Here is a 16,471-nt window from a genome sequence, read left to right as displayed (position 1 = left end):
ATCCTCTCAAAGGTAAGAAAATGGGTTCCTATTCTTAAAGAAGAAACTTCTTTATTATTTTTGAGACCATGAATTATCTAGCTATTTCTCAGTCAGACAGGTCTTATTTCCCAAGTGTTCATAGTTTCTACTTAAGCTAAGCCCTCAAGCCATTGTTCTTCAAGGTGGCCTTTCTAATTGCACTGAATTTCACTATATAGCAGAGAAACTGATGGCAAACGTTTTCCTTCCTCACCCACCAAATCTTTTCTAAGAAAATGACTTAATCCATGGAGACCAGCCAGAAGCAGCATGGGCAAGGGCTGCTGGGAAACAGAGTCCAGCCACCAGCTGTCTGCCATTTTGGCCACCTCTAACCTAAGCCTTTGTCCAGCTTCACAGGCAGGACAACAAAATTTAGAAAAGGCTCCTTCCATTCCACATCACACAGAAGTACTGCCTCTCTCTCATGCCAAAGCCATAATGATTCAGCCTATTCATGCAGCATGCATACTTAGCATACCACCACAGTCCAAATGCTAGGATTAACAATACTTGAAAATGTTCTCCACCATACATGGAAACACTGAGGTTTCAGCCCGTGTCAAAAACAGTCTTTGTTACATCACATACAGGCATGCTCTCAAATCTTAAAAAGGATGCAGCTGATTTCACAAAATATTTTGGTGCCTCTTTCTACTGAGCAATGAAATGAGTGTACCACTTACAGAGATTTACTTCCTTGCTTTCCTTCAGTGTTGTATTTTTCCTTTACTTCCCCCTCCATATCCTCTCTCCACTTACTCCTTAGCCTCCATTCTCTCTGCAGGTGCTCCTCCCTTTCCCTTAGACAGTCAGCTGCACAAGTACCCATGTCATGAGTTTTGCCCATCAGCAGCCAGAGATGCAGGACCCCAGAACCCAGACTCTTCCTGCACCTATCTGCTTGACAGCTGGCAGGTTTCATGGCCACAGCAGGGCCTAGCAAGCTTGCAGTTTTCACCCCCCTGTGCCTTAGCACACACCCCCCTGTCACCCATGTCAGGAGTTTTGCTTGTCAGCAGCTTGAGGTGCAGTTTTTCAGAAACCCCTGTGCCTATCTTCGTGACACTTGGCAGGCTTTGTGGCTTCAGCAGAGGCTACCATCCCTTCAGTTTTCACCCTGCTGTGGCTTAACACACACACATGTGACATGAGTCTTGCTTTCAAGGCTTTGAGGTGCAGTTTCCCAGAAACCCCTGCACTTATCTCCATGAAACTTGGCAGGCTTCATGCCCTCAGCAGGGGCTACCATCTCTCCAAGTGTCATCTGAATCAGCCAAAAAATGACAATGTTATAGTTATTTCATTGATTCCCCATTATACTCTATGGCTGAATCTCTGAATCTCTCCAAATTGGTGCCGAATCTTCCGAAGCCGATCCACTGAATCAGTTTGGAAAAGCCATCTAAATTGAACTGCTGGCCTCTGAATCGGCTGAATCTGAATCAAATAGTTCTCTATTTGCACAGCCGGGGTGTGCCTGGAGGGGGAAGAGGGAAGCAGCCCTTCCCCAACTGCTCAAGCAGTGGGGGCATGGCCAACCCTGGCAAAAGCCTGAAGCGAACAGGGGGATAGAGAGGGGTTTACTTCCTCCCCTCCTTCCCCGATCCCAGCAACACAGACCCCAGCCAGAGTCCGTCAGACAGCAGCCTGTCAGGCATTTCACCTCGCTTGCTGCTCAAGCTGTGGGGTGCATGCCCAGCCCCAGCAGCAGCCTGAATCAAATGGGGAAGGCAGAGGCAGAGGAGGGTTTAATAAACCCCTTCCTTGCCCCCTTTGCCTTAGGTGGCCATGCCAGCCCAGCATCTGGCCATGCCCCTGGCCCTGCTCTGGCTAAACAGCAGAGGGCCAGGGCCAACCCCAGCTCTCTGTAGCAGATAGCACAGACCACCCAGAGGCTGCAAAGCATGCTGGGGTGCTGGGGGATCTGATTTAACTTGAACCAGGAAGGGGTCTGGGACACAAGTTCCATAAACTAGTTTGACCCAAATCAGCTAAGTGTGATACTACATTCAATGAGGTTTATGTTAAACTAGTTTTGGCCATTTTGAAACTGGTTTGTGTGCACTGAACTTCTGTTCTGTTACAAGTTTAAACGAGTTTCTGATCACTTAAACTGGTAACTTCCCTGTTGGCTGTAATACTGATATAGGCACATTCATGCTTGTAAAAAACACTAGAGTAGATAAGGTCTAGGTAGTTTTTATCATCAATATGTAATCTAGATTAGAAACAGCAAGATTATATTATACTTCAAGCCTGGCCAGTATATATTAAGACTAACCTCCCTGCTAGCACAGATCGAGCTAGACTACTATTTCAGCAATGTTAGTAAATGTGCAGACCTCAGAAACAGAAAACAAGTCGCCAGATAGATTCTCTTGCTGACTCCGACAAAAGGCAGGGCAGGGTAGCAAGAGACTAATCAGATTAGGAAGGCATGAGCTTTCATTGGCAATAACCCACCTCCTCAGACTTTGGGACTTCAGCCTAAGTGGCTAATTACCTCCTTGCTGACTCAATAATTGGGAAGCACTCACCAGTAGTTGTTATGAGCTTCCTAAACTGAGAAGCTGTAGGGGTGGCAGCAGTGACTTCATATCTGATGCTTTTCCCCTTCTCAAGCCCCTGGGTCCTCAAGCAAAATTGGGAATTGGGGCGAGGCTACAGAATTACCTTAAGACAAATCACATTTAATATTTACATAACGTTCTTTATTTTAAAACCCCTTAGCACAAATTAAGAAGTTAATCCATAAAACACCCTTGTGGGACTAGTAAGTATTATCCTCTTTTTGCTATTTGGAAAAGAATAATAATACTTAGGAAAAGACAAAGTTAAACGATTTGTCCCAGACCACTGATTTTGTCCCAAACCAGAGGAATCTAAATCAGGAACTCCAGAAAGATTTTTAAGCATGACTGCTGCAATTTTTTTCTTGCAACATAAAAATCCTATCATGATAAAACTCTTCAAAATCCTAAAACAAACTTTTACATGGAGAAGTGAAAAAGAGTGGGGAAGAGTTTAAAAAAAAAGTCAAACTGGATACAGGTTGGCATTAATGAGAAAAATGAAAAAAAGTATTGTAAACCACGGATTGAAAAGGCAGCTAGCTATCTTCACTCTGACACCGCCAACAACACCCTCAGGGAAGTGATGAGTTACAGTTGCATTCTCTACGGTACGTGAGGCTAAGTACAGTCTTAGCCTTAGGTACATTTTATATAACTTATTTTTATTCTGACTTCCTATCACTTTTCTAATACATTTTCCTTTTCTAGTGTTTTTTTTTTTTTTAAATCTCAGAACGTCCTTGACTGTTCTCATAGACGAGGAAAATGAATGTCGGCACTGGTGGATGCCAGGTAGGAGTCAGAGATTTCTAAGTAGGAGAACCCTCATCAGGACACAGGATACTGCTCCATTTCCAGTAAGGGAAAGCACTGGTTGCAAATACACATACTCCATCTGTGAGAGGTTTCTAATTGTTTAGATATGGTATGCTGGATTTGGCAACCCTTGCTCATAAAAGTAAAACTGCCGCTTGTAAATTGTATATTATAAAAAATTAGCATGATAACCATCAACTGCCAATTTTAAAATTAATTTTTAATCCTTTTCTTTCCTCTCATCCAAACACACCTCAGTAGCACATAAATACACTAAGCAAACAGAAATTTAAAAATCACATTTAATTGAACTTATTTCTATAGCTCCCTTGAAACAGCCCAGGGAATGCTAGAAAAAAGAAAAGATTAACAAAATGAACAGCATAAAGAGAAGCAAGAAAGTCAACAACTGATATTTTGGAGACAGAACAACATATTAAATTAAAAAGAAGGAAAAAGAATGTCAAACTATTAGAAGCAGCAACACTATGATGAAGAGATTTACGTCTTGGGAAAATAAATGCAGTTAATATTTTTTATAAGAACTTAGATGTTAATAACATTGGGGGTAAAAATCCTGGCCTCCTTGAATTCAGTTGCAAAACTCCCACTGACTTCAGGTAGGTCAGGATTTCAAAAAGAAGAACCAAGTTGTAGTAATCAGGCTGCAAATGAGTAAAGGGGCAGAAACAGTGTTATATGTGAAGGGGCAAAGTGAAGGGGCAACAAAAAAAATTAAAGGAAAAAAGACTAACCAGTTTAGATAACCAAATTAAATAGAATAATGAAAATTTCAAACCAGCTGCTTCTTACATGACCCTCATACTCAGATCTAGACAAACCTCCCAAATGCATTACTGACAGAAGCAGGAGAAACACCAGCCCACCAACTGTCACCGATGACCCAGTAAAGAGATGTTTGGAGGGGCTGGATGTGTTAAATCAGAAGGACAGGATGAGCTCCATCCAATGGTGCTGAAAGAATTAGTCAGTATCATAGCAGAGCCACTGGCACAACTGTTTCAGCACTCATGGTGCTCAGGTGAGGGCCCAGAGGACTGGAAAAGGGCCAGTGTGGTTCCTATTTTCAAGGAGAGGAAGGAGGATCTGGGTAACTATAGACTGGTTAGTCTTGTCTCTATCCTTAGGAAAACACTTGAAAAAATTATCAAGGATCACATTTGTAGGAGTCCAGCGGGTAATATAATGCTGAAGGGCAACCACCATGGGTTCATAGCAGGTAGATCCTGCCTGACTAACCTTGTTTCTTTCTATGACAAGGTTACTAAATGCTTAGATGTAGGAGTCAAGGTAAATGTCATCTACTTGGATTTTAACAAGGCTTTTGACACAGTATCCCATCCTATTCTTATAAACAAATTGAACAGCTATGCCATAGACGATTACCCAGTCATGTGGGCGGCAAATTGGTTTAAGGGCTGTACCCAGAGAGTGGTGATAGAAGGGTTGACCTCCAAAGATGTGGGCAGTCAGGTCCCCTAAGATTTGGTCCCTGGGCTGGTGCTGTTCAATATCTTCATCAGTGACCTAGATGAAGGCATGGAAACATGGAAAGCACTCTGTTCAAATCTGCAGATGACAATAAACTATGGGGTGAAGCAAACACACTGATGGGAAGAAACCAAATCTGGAGAGACCTGGACAGGTTAGAGAAGTGGGCAGGGAACAACAGGATGCAATTCAACAAGGAGAAGCGCAAGGTGCTGTATCTAGGGAGAGGGAATCACCAGCGTAACTGTAGGCGGGGGGATGACCTTCTCAGCAGCAGAAAAAGATCTTGGAGTTGTTGTCGACTCCAAGATGAATATGAGTCATCAATGTGACAAAGTAATTAGCAGAGCTAACTGCACTTTGTCATGCATTAGTAGGTGCAAAACGAACAGGTCCAGGGAGGTGATGCTCCCACTCTATGTGGTACTGGTCAGGCTACAACTGGAGTACTGCATCCAATTCTGGGTGCCGCAATTCAAGAAGGATGTGGACAACATTGCGAGGGTCCAGAAGAGGGCTACTAATATGGTTAAAGGCCTGCAGGGAAGGCCCTATGAGGAAAGGCTGAGGGACCTGGACCTTTTCAGCCTCCGCAAGAGAAGGCTGAGGGGGAATCTTGTGGCAGTATACAAATTCACTGGTGTGGGGCAGCAGGGAATAGGAGATGCTCTGTTTACCAGAATACCCTGTACCGGGGAGCAGCTGAGGGAAAAACCCCAGGGAGCCCAGGAGGAACTTGGGGGACAGGAACAGGACGGGAAGGAAAGCGGAAGAAAAGAAAAACAAAGGTTCTTACCTTCAGAGAGCAATGCGGCGAGACCGAAGTGGCAGCGGGACCCGAGCAGCTCATTAGCAAAGTTTTTATAAAATTACAACCAGCTGACAGCCACAGTGGCAGGAGCCTGTCGGGGGTTTAAAAGCAGCTGAGTACAGCCCCAAGAGGGGGGGAGGAGGAGGAGCACCGGTGAGGGAAGCATTCTCTGAGTCCCCTCGGGGCAAAGGAGCATGGAGGCTTGCAGCCAGCAGCACTGGTGGAGAGAGCAAGACCCCGCAAGAGGTGAATGCCGCCAGCAGCAAGGAAGAAGGTGAGCAAGGAAGGTTGAGTTGTGGAGGCCGAGGAGGGTTGGAGCCCTCAGAGGGGAAGATGAGGTGGGACCGCAGAAGGCACGGGCAACCCCAAAGAAGAGCAGTGGGGGAGACGCGCCGAGGGGACCCACCAAGAACACAGTAGGCTTCCCCAGACTAAGGTTAGGCTGGTTGGGGCTGGAGAGGCGGCAGCCGGGGCCAAAGGTGCGAGCAGTAGGAGCAGGAAAAGGGGCAAAGGGATAGTCTCTATTGTTTGGCGGTTGCTGTCAGCGATTTATTTTGTGTTTTGTTTGGTTACCCGCTGTTGGAGGGGAGGCGGAGTAGGTAGCACTGACGGGGTGCAGCTGGGATCAGAGCAGGCGGCTAGGAGGAGGAGAGCATTTAGCTGAATTCGTGGAGCCCATTGGGAAGAGGGCCCCAAGCTCAACTATCAGAGGAACATGGCCAAGAACTGCCGAGATCCATCAAGGTGTGGTGTAAGAACGAGGTAGAGGGGAGGAGGAGTCTCGCAGAAAACCAACGTCCCGTGGTCCTTGGAATGAGGAGCGCTGATAGTTAATCCCCACCACTGTGATAAGATCAAAGTCGTGGCAGGTGAGTTTGGGGAGAGACAATTCGGGTCAGCAATATCAACTCACCGAGGTCACAGGGACAGAAGGGCAGACCACTCCAAACATCCAGGGACATAGAGCACTTGACCAAATGTTTGAGACCAGGCGGGTACACATCCCTTGAAATAACTAGAAACAACGGCCACAAGCCTATGGAGAATAGATTTAGGTTGGACATCAGAAAGAACTTCTTCATGGTTAGGGTTGCCAGAATCTGGAACAGGTTTCCAAGGGAGGTGGTGCTCTCCCCTACCTTGGGCGTCTTCAAGAAGAGACTGGAGAGACTGGACAAGCACCTGGCTGGGGTCACATGACCGCAGCACTTTTTGCTGCCACTGGCAGGGGGTCGGACTCAATGATCCATTGAGATCCCTTCCAACCCTAGCATCCATGAATCTACGAACCTATGTGAATAGTCACACGAAGCAAAACCAAGCAGAACATTGGTGGGGTCTAAGCTCTGCTTGTCACTCAGCTTCATAGCCTCAGGGTGCTCCTGGATCTTCAGGCAGCTGTACTAGCTAGGAATGCCTTTTACCAACTCTAAAATAATAAGAAGGCTGTGACCCTTTCTTTCAGACTCTGATCTGGCCACCACCATCCATGTCTCCACAACCTCAAGGCTATACTACTGAAATGAACACTACATAGAGCTACCCTGGAAGACCATCCAGAAGCTGCAGCTGGTGTGGAATTCAGTGATCCATCTTCTGATGGGAGTGTCACCAGAAGCACATAACTCCAGTGCTCTACACTGGCCCCTAATAGCTTTCCAAGTGAAATTTGAGGTGCTCACTTTGACCTACAAGAGCCTAAACAGTCTGGGCCTCATGTACCTAAAAGACCTCCCTCTTCCTTATTCCCATTCACAATCCTTAAGGTCAGCCGAAAGTAACTTCCTGCGAGTACCATCAGTACCCCAAGTCCCCTCGGTGAAAACTCACAGAAGGTCATTCTCAGGAATCTCTCCTTAGCTCTGGAACTCCTTTTCTCTTGAGGCTCACCAAAGCCTAAGCCCAGACATCTTTTGGAAGCATTCTTAAGACCTTCCTTTGGACAACTGTTTAGCAAAAAAAGCTAGGAGAAGATAACGTTTAGGAAGTCCCTGTCTTATGTTGATGGCCTAGTTCCCATTTAAGTTGTTTTGCCAGTCTCCTGTTTTATAAGATTGTCTTCTCCTGTTAGCCTTCCTGGGAAGGGTGGCATATAAATCAAATAAATAAATATTGCACGATTTTTAGACTTGTGCATGATTTTTAGTCTGCAGTGACCGATGAGAAAAATTTTGGAAACTAGAAGAGATAGCACTGTAGGGACAGCTAGGCACATGACAATAAGTATCATAGAATCATAGAAAATCAGGGATGGAAGGGACTTCAGGAGGTCATCGACTTCAACCCCTTGCTTAAAGGAGGATCACCCTCAACTAGATTATTCTATCCAAGGCTCTGTCTACCCAAGTCTTAAAAACCTCATAGGATGGAGATTCCACAACTTGTTTGTGTAACCTGTTCCAGTGTTTTACTACCCTCCTAGTTTTTCCTCGCGTCTAACCTAAACTTCCTTTGCTGCAACCTGAAACCATTGCTCCTTTTTCTGTCATCTGCCACCACTGAGAAAAGTCTAAGCTCCCTCTGGAACTGGCCTTCAGGGAGTTAAAGGCTGCTATTAAATCCCTATTCAGTCTTCTCTTCTGCAGACTAAATAAGCCCAGTTACAAGTCATGTGCTCCAGCCTCCTAACTATTTTTGTTGCCTTCTGCTGGACTCTTTCCAATTTGTCCACATCCTTTTTGTAGTGTGGGACCCAAAACTGGAAGCAGTACTCCAGATGTGGCCTCACCAGTGCCGAACAGAGGGGAAGAATCATTTCCCTTGATGTGCTGGTAGTGCTCCTACTAATGCAGCCCAGTATGCCATTAGTCTTCTTTGCAATAGCTTAATGTCCACTGTAACCCCCAAGCCCTTTTCTGCAGAGCTGCTGCTTAGCCAGTCAGTCCCCAGTCTGTATTGGAGCACAAAATTGTTCCATCCTAAGTGCAGGATTTTGCACTTGTCCTTATTGAACCTCATCATATTTCTTTTGACCTAAACCTCCAATTTGTGTAGGGCTCTGAATCCTAGTGCTACCCTCCAGTGTATCTACTACTACTCCCAGCTTGGTGTCATCTGCAAACTTGCTAAGAGTACATCATCTAGGTCACAGGTGAAGATACTGCACAAAACCAGTCCCAGGACCAACCCCTGGCACACTCCACTTGATATCATGAATGAGAATAAGAATTTTAGCTGTATTAAAAATGTATCTTGAAGACATGTGAAATGTTAAGAAGGTTTAATAATTTGAGAACTGTGGGTTGGGAAAGATATTGGCTGGTTGAAAAACTTATTAAGAGTACTCTGTGCTGACAAGTGACTGAAGGAAGTACTTTAATGGGTGGGAAAAATCCATTTTTATCATAGTAAGTTAAATATAAATTAATTGAGGATTTTTCACCCAAGAGAAAATGGACCCAGAAGAGGAGTTAAAGCAAATAACTCACTGTACAGCATGTGTACATTATCAATAAAAGGTGGGAAATCCAGATGAATGCTTCATTCAGACATCACAAATAAGAATAAAGTCAAATTTCATTCATCTGCAACATTCACAATGCCAACAAAAAAAAAGGCTAATTCTACTAGATGGCACGACTACAAGTATATCTCAGTACACAGAACCAGACACTGAGTTTATGCCAGAAAATATAAATACCAACCAGAAGACTGCCTGACATTTGGGAGAACAAGACTGAAGGCCTGAATTCTTGCTGTCATTGCACTGGGAAGGAGACTTGGCACTGAAGAAAGGTGAGAGCTTGCCTCACATTTCTCTTCAGGGAGCACCCAAGCTAATTAATGGTCAGTATTGACAGTTACTGAAAGGAGTGTTATTCTTAATAAGAAGATGTGTGAGAATAAATGATAAAACAGGATCACTCAAAATTCATTTACAATGGCGGATATTTGGGATGAAGTAATAACCAGTTGTATTTTAATGCAGGCATTTCACTGTTGCCATTGAGGCTCAAAACACCAGTTCATGGAGTCCAGAGTCCTCCCTCTGGCAATAACCCATCAATAATATTTCAGAGGAAGGTAAACTATATATCCTTAAGCTGTCACACTGAGCTAGGTAAAATAAACCTACAAATGAGAAGAGAAAAGGTCGAGAACTCTCAAATCCTGTTCTGATTAAGGTTGGAAAACAATACATACTCATGAGAAATATGTGTTCATTGTCTTTTTGTTTTGTTGGATGGTAGGATGGATGATCTAAATCAATGGTTCTCTGTCTTTTTCAGACTTAAGGCAGCCATCCAAAAATACCAGGTCTTAGTCTTCACTCTTTTTTTGACAACCGAAAAATGCTACAGCGATTCTTGTGTTCCAAAGAACTCAGACAGCCCACAATAGGTCAAAATGTTTTTAACTCTATGGATTCCTATCTGAAATCTCTGGAGTTTATCTTGTGAATCACATCTGGACACGTAACCATGCTAACATAGCATGGCATCCCACAGCACCCTTGAAAGGATCTCAAGATAGCCTAGAACGCCACAGCACCCTGAGAATCACTGCTCTAAATCAAATCTAGAGCCAGACCCCGTCTAAAAATCACTTTTCGGCCGATGAGTCAAATTCCACAAAGTTCTGTGCATATGGATCCTCCAGACCTGCACAATTGCATTCAAAAATAAGACTTTGGTCCACAACAGGATGGTGATGTTTTTAATTATTATTCAAATTCTAAAAAATAAGCTACAGTTTAATCATCTAGAGAGGCCCCCAAATATACAGATTCTTTATACAGATGCACTGGTTTGCTCAGTCCAAACCGAGCTCCATCTCCACATACAATATGAATCAGTTGCTCCTAATCTTAAAAGACAGGGAAGGACAACTGGTGTTCCGTCCTTAGAAATGCCACCTTTTCACTAGTAACTAGGGCATTTCATACCACTGTCCCTCAGTTCTTCTATCTTCAGATACAAGAACACCTGTTTTCATAAAGTAATTGGAGATCTTCATTTGAGGAACATGAGAGGTAGGAATTAATATTACTCAGTATATACAGCAGTCTATCACTGCTGATAGAAATGTAAACCATTACAAAAATACCTTTCAAGACCTATTACCACTTGTTTCCCCTTATTATATTTATATCTTTTCCGGTCAGTTATTGCCCACTTGAATTAATAATTCCCTGTTTGATCATTATAAACAGCTTCAAGAAGCTGAGCTTACAAAAGAGCATGGTAATCTGAGTTAGGTTGAAAAGAGCACGAAAACAGTAACTCTACAACCTCTTTAAAAGGATCTTGATTTTCTGCAAATTAAAAAGAAAAAAAAGAAAAGGAAAGATTAAGGAAAAATATATACTACCCAGATTTGGGGTTTGTTTAGTTTCCATGCTGAGTTAGCAAAAGTTTAAGTCTCAAATGCATTGTTCATGTGAAAGCATTTCCTATAAATATAAACTTTGAATTTTAAAAATATTTGGGACCCTGTTAAATATAATCAAATAAATGAAATCATTGTGCTGTTGTGCAGGGCTACTATATACAACAAACTATATAAAATCTGAGCAAAGCATAATAAGTTTTGGTTAAAAAAAAATCTATTTATTTTCTTTATGGGCTTTTGTCTGTCTGCATTTTAATATAAACTAGGATGCTTTCAGAATGACTAAAAACATATCTTAAGAGACTAAAGCATACTCTTTAACATAGTTAGAAGAGGTAAACGACAAATAAAAGGCCTGGGCAGTTTTGTTTTAGTTTTTATGAGGACTGTTTGGTCTCCTTTGTAGTTGAATGCTCTCAAAAGAAGAAAAAACCAGTACTGGTCATTTTAATGGTATGTGGACAGCCACACAAGATAATACTACCACATTTAGATCCAATGGTGTTTTTCAGCTTTTGCTCAATTCCACTTACAGAACAAGAGTCTGCTCCCTTAAAAGTTCAAGAAAACCATAAAATGGATCAAATATTTCTCTGGTTCAGATATGCAATCCACAAGGTCTTAGACGCAATTTTAAATAGAGTCTCTAAACTACACTTCACCAAAAAATAAAATGTGGCCATGATAAAAAAAAAAAAAAGTACTTTTCTAAAGAATCATTGTTAGGGTAAATTATTTTCTCCTACTCTAATACACTTTATATTATTTTACTGTATTTATATCTGCATCACACAGGCAACTCACTTTGCAGTGGTCATACTGTTGCTGTAAAGTAGGAACATCTCCTCCAATGGGCATCTGCTTTGTCAGCTCCTCGTCTTTTGTATTCAGCCATTTGATTAGCTCTTCTAGTGATGTCAGCAATCTGTTCCACTTCTCTGCACTTGCCTCCAAGTGAGCCCTGAAAAAAATCATAAAAGTATCTTCAGAGGCTTGAGCACCATTCAAAACCAAAATACACTCGACTTGAAGGAACTGTCCCTGTGAAAACAGGAATGTATCTCTAACACCTAAATGCAAAATAAGTGCTCAAGCAGCATCTTAAAAAATCACTGCTTTAAAACATTTTGCACAGCAGAAACGAACTGGAGAGATGGCAGGATGTAGACTATATCTTTCTGATGGCAAAACACTGGGAGATGCACATGTGATAAGGAATATCCCTACAGATAAGGAACAAAACACTGGGAGATGCGCAGGATAAGGAATATCCCTACTTTCCGCAATGAAACTGATCTTGGAGTATTCAAATGTATATGTATAACCTTTGCGCCACAGGATTTTTAAAGAAAACTCTCTCTGATGCCGGGGCCTAAATCTCTAAGAACAATCTACCACAATCACCAGGTGTTCAATGTGTTTATTAACAATTTATATGCTGGCACAGAAAGCTTCTTGAGCGAGTTTGTGGGCAACACAAAACTGGGAAGGATTGTGAACATAGAGGGTGCAAGTACAATTCAGAAGGATCTCAAGAGATTGGAAAGTTGGGCTAAAGATAACAGGATGAGGTTCAATATGGACAAAAGCAAGGTGCTAAACCTCTCAGGAATAATCAAAAACACAAATACAAAATGGGGGACACCTGGATGGATGGTAGCTCTATGGCAAAGGACCTGGGAATCTTGGTGGAACACAGACTCGATACAAGTCTGCAGTGTGATGCAGCCACACAAAAAGTGATTGTGATTTTGGGCTGCATCATTAGAAGCCTTACATACAAGACATGGGAGGTGATAGTGCCTCTCTACTCGGCACTAGTTAGGCCTCATCTGGAGTACTGTGTGCAGTCCTGGCATCCACATTTTAAAAAGGATGTGGAGAAGTTAGAGAGGGTCCAGAGGCAAGCAGAGATGATCAAGGGCTTGAAAGGCAAGTCATATGAGGAGAAGCTGAAAGAGACAGCCACATTCTACTTGCAGAAAAGGCACTTAAGACATGACAGCAGGCTTTAAATACTTGAAGGGCTGCCATATAAAAGAGAGAAAGCAGCTTTTCTCTCTTGCTGCAGATAGGAGGATGTGGACCAAAAGTTTGAAATTGCAGGAAAGTAAATTTAAATTGGATATCCAGAAAACCTTCTTCACTCTGAAAATAGTGAGGCAGTAGAATAGACTAGGGAAGTTGTGGATTCACCATCACTGGAGTCATTCAAGAAGAGGTTGGACAACCACTGGTCAGGGATGGTTTAGGCATAGCTATGCCTATTTTCTACCATGGGTAATTCCCACACTTCTGGGCTTTGCTGGTTGCTCCTGCTCTGCCCCCTTTCCCACATACTTTTTCTGCTATATGTATCAAGGTGTTTTTAATGCCCCAGAAGTACTGGGTGGTAGCTACAGCTAAGGCTGGGGACTTCAACTGGGGTATGCCGATTCTCCTGTTAGGAGCACAGCCAGAGATTCCTGGCTAGAGGGTATTGCCCCTCTGCTCAGCGTCAGACCAACTGCCATATCTGGGGTCAGGAAGGAATTTTTCCTCATGGTCACAGTGATACAGACTGTGGTGGGTTTTGCCTTCCTCTTGAGCATATACTGGCAATATTTTACAGAAGCATGACATTGGCTGCTGTGTTTCCTGTGCTTTACCTTCGGCAGGTTAGAGTGTTAGGTCTGTGTTGTGTAAGGGTTAAGGATAGTCTTATGTAGAGTTTAGATTATGGTTGTATGGGATGGTTTGGATAGGGATGCTTCCGCCTCAGGTAGTGAGTTGGACTAGATAACCTCTGGAGGTCCCTTCCTGTCCTCTTTCTCTATGACTCTATAACTATGACAGTAAGGTATTAATCCTGAATAAGTAAAAGCATAGTAATGGCATAGGTTTTTCAGGATGACAGCTTACTCTAGTATTATGCAGCAATGCAATTAACAAGCATATCCTCATGCTATTTCTCTTTTGTAGTGCCAGCTATTTGCTGTTTTCATTGTCTCGCCCCCCCTCTCCCCACCTTTTTGGTTTAGTCATAATAGTCAAGGTCAGTATTGTCCAATTTGTGGCCCATGAATTTAACTACTGTGGCCCACCATCACTCTCAGGGTGTCTCTGCCTCTTTCAGATTCCTTTTACTGCCCCTACCCGTGGCAGGCAGGACAACCTGGCAAGGGACCTTGTGGCCAAGAGGTTTGGGGGACCCTACCCCTCATGAAATGCAGCATGGCACCCACTACATGGCAGGGCAGGGGCTCTTGCATGGTGCTGCACATGACCCACACACCACACAGCGTAGGGAGAATGCATCCTGCACTGATTATAAGTGGGGCTGCAGGACCACACAGAAGCTGGACAGTCCTGATCCAGGTACCTGATCTTGCATATTACCTAAACCAGGTATTATGCAAAAACCAAGATGTAACAGAATTTACTGGACCAACTTTTTAGTTGCAAGAGATATTAGATAGGCTTTCAAGCACGAAATGTGTCTCAGGTCACATTTAGCCCAGACTTGACCTAAGGCCTGATCAGTCCAGATCTGAGAAAGAACATTTTTCAAAAAGCCTAACATCTCACAATTAAAAACCTGCTTCAGTAAAAAATATTACCCAATAAATCTAATTTCTTGCATAATGTTTCCGAGTACTTTTGTCATGTCATGTTGCTTAGTTTCTTCTGTCCCTCCAAATACAAACCATTCACTGTCCTGAAGGCATCCCTGCATTATCTAGACAATTGCAGAGAAGTCCTTTCCAAGGTCCTTCTGCTCCAATTTAATTCCAATCTTTCTATGCATATCTATTCTATGATTCCCACATGCAATTATCTTTCCCTGGTAAACAATAATTTTACTTGTCACGTGTCAGATGGGTTACAAAGCAGCACTACATTCTTTTCAATTTAACTTGGTGCTTCTTCTGTGTTCTCTGCTGCCCCTGTGCTGATATATCAGATTTCACTTTAGTATTTTCTTTGTGCCTCTTTTTAATACATTTGCTAATTTAAAAACCGACATCCAAAAATTATTTACCACCTCAGGCATGTAGCTTTTTTCATTTGACCGTACATCACTTGCCACCTTCTATATTGACCTCTATATTGACTAATTTAACATGTATTGCGCATTGTAAAGCCTACTCCAAGAAGATCTTAGGAAGGTTTGTGGTTCCAGGGTGAGAGGAATTTGAGTTACATGAATTGGAAGGCACTTTGCGGTGGGCTTATATGGGGTGAAGACAGATTTGGCTGATGAATGCATCTCCTCCTCCCCACCCAAGGAAAGGTGAATGAGACAGCTTTAAGTGAGAGTATCATATTCTCCTCTACTTCATTTCAGAAAAATATTTAAGTACCTATATGTCTTTACCATTTGCCTAAAATGTCTCTCTCAAGAAAGAAGGACCTAAGCATACAATTTCCCAATTCAGAGGTTCTAATTTTCTAAGCTCCCTATTACTGACTCTCATTTCTCAATACTGAATTCAAGCCATCCACCTGTAGAATGGGCCTGACTGCCGCAACCAATTTCCTGCTCTACACCCAACAGTGAGTGAAGTACTGCCTGGAAATACAAAAAGTAGTCTGTGAATCCATACTGCAACATCTCAGAAATTCAAGGTACATTCATCATTTGGCCCTCAGGCCTCAAACAGTCCCCGAGCTCTTGGAAGAATGACAAGACGCTCCCAACTCGCACACCTAGCTTCATCTTCCATCTTTCAGAACTAACCAGGATTATGTTCAAGTCAGAGGAACTCAACACATTCGTACTGCACACTGGTACCCACATAGGTATGTGCAATGTAGCTACTGCTCTATAAATTCCTAGCTCACTTTACTGTAACTTGCTGGTACAGTCCTCATAGGTGAGTTTATTTCAGAACAGCTAATTGTATTTGATGTGCACAGCTTGTATTCACTTATTTTAATTTAAGCTGATTTTTTTCTGTAAGACCTCTAAAAAAAACGTAAATCTTAACGAAATCCAGTGTTTTCACCAGATCACTTTCTCCTGAAGATCCCTCATAGCACCAAATCTATTTAGAGCAGGTGAAATGGCATGATGCCTCTTGTACATTTGTCAACAGTCTTTGTACTTTTTTACTTTAATTCACTGCTTTGCTATTAGATTCCCAAGCTGACACTGGCTTTACTTTTTAGTTTCACAGAAATGAGACATTGATGGAGATCTTTTTAGTACAATTTACAAGTAGAATATCTATATATCCAAAGTTCACATTTTTCTAACATGAACTAAACATTTAATTACTTCTATATGGTCCACATACATTTCTTACATCTCTCAAACCCGGAAATGTCTAAAATATTATCACAGAATCGTAGAAAATTATGGTTGTAAGGGACCTCAGGAGGTCATCCAGTCCAAAGCAGGACCATCCCCAACAAGATCATC

The 16,471-nt window shown here is 42.6% G+C and overlaps 1 protein-coding gene across 5 annotated transcripts in view; it reads right to left on the bottom strand.

The window, feature by feature from the left end:
- UTRN (utrophin) overlaps window positions 1–16,471 on the bottom strand; it is a 553,135-nt gene that overhangs the window by 172,120 nt on the left and 364,544 nt on the right. For all 5 annotated transcript variants that reach the window (XM_090040990.1, XM_090040992.1, XM_090040993.1 and 2 more), the window contains one exon: window positions 11,872–12,028. In XM_090040990.1, the coding sequence (XP_089897116.1) occupies window positions 11,872–12,028 (157 nt within the window). The remainder of the gene's footprint in view (window positions 1–11,871; window positions 12,029–16,471) is intronic.

This window comes from Crocodylus siamensis, chromosome 1 (assembly GCF_052110815.1).
Source record: "Crocodylus siamensis isolate JL-2025a chromosome 1, ASM5211081v1, whole genome shotgun sequence".
Taxonomy (NCBI): Eukaryota; Metazoa; Chordata; order Crocodylia; family Crocodylidae; genus Crocodylus; species Crocodylus siamensis.
Note: the sequence above shows the minus strand (reverse complement) of the source record. Positions and strands in the feature narration are given on the sequence as shown.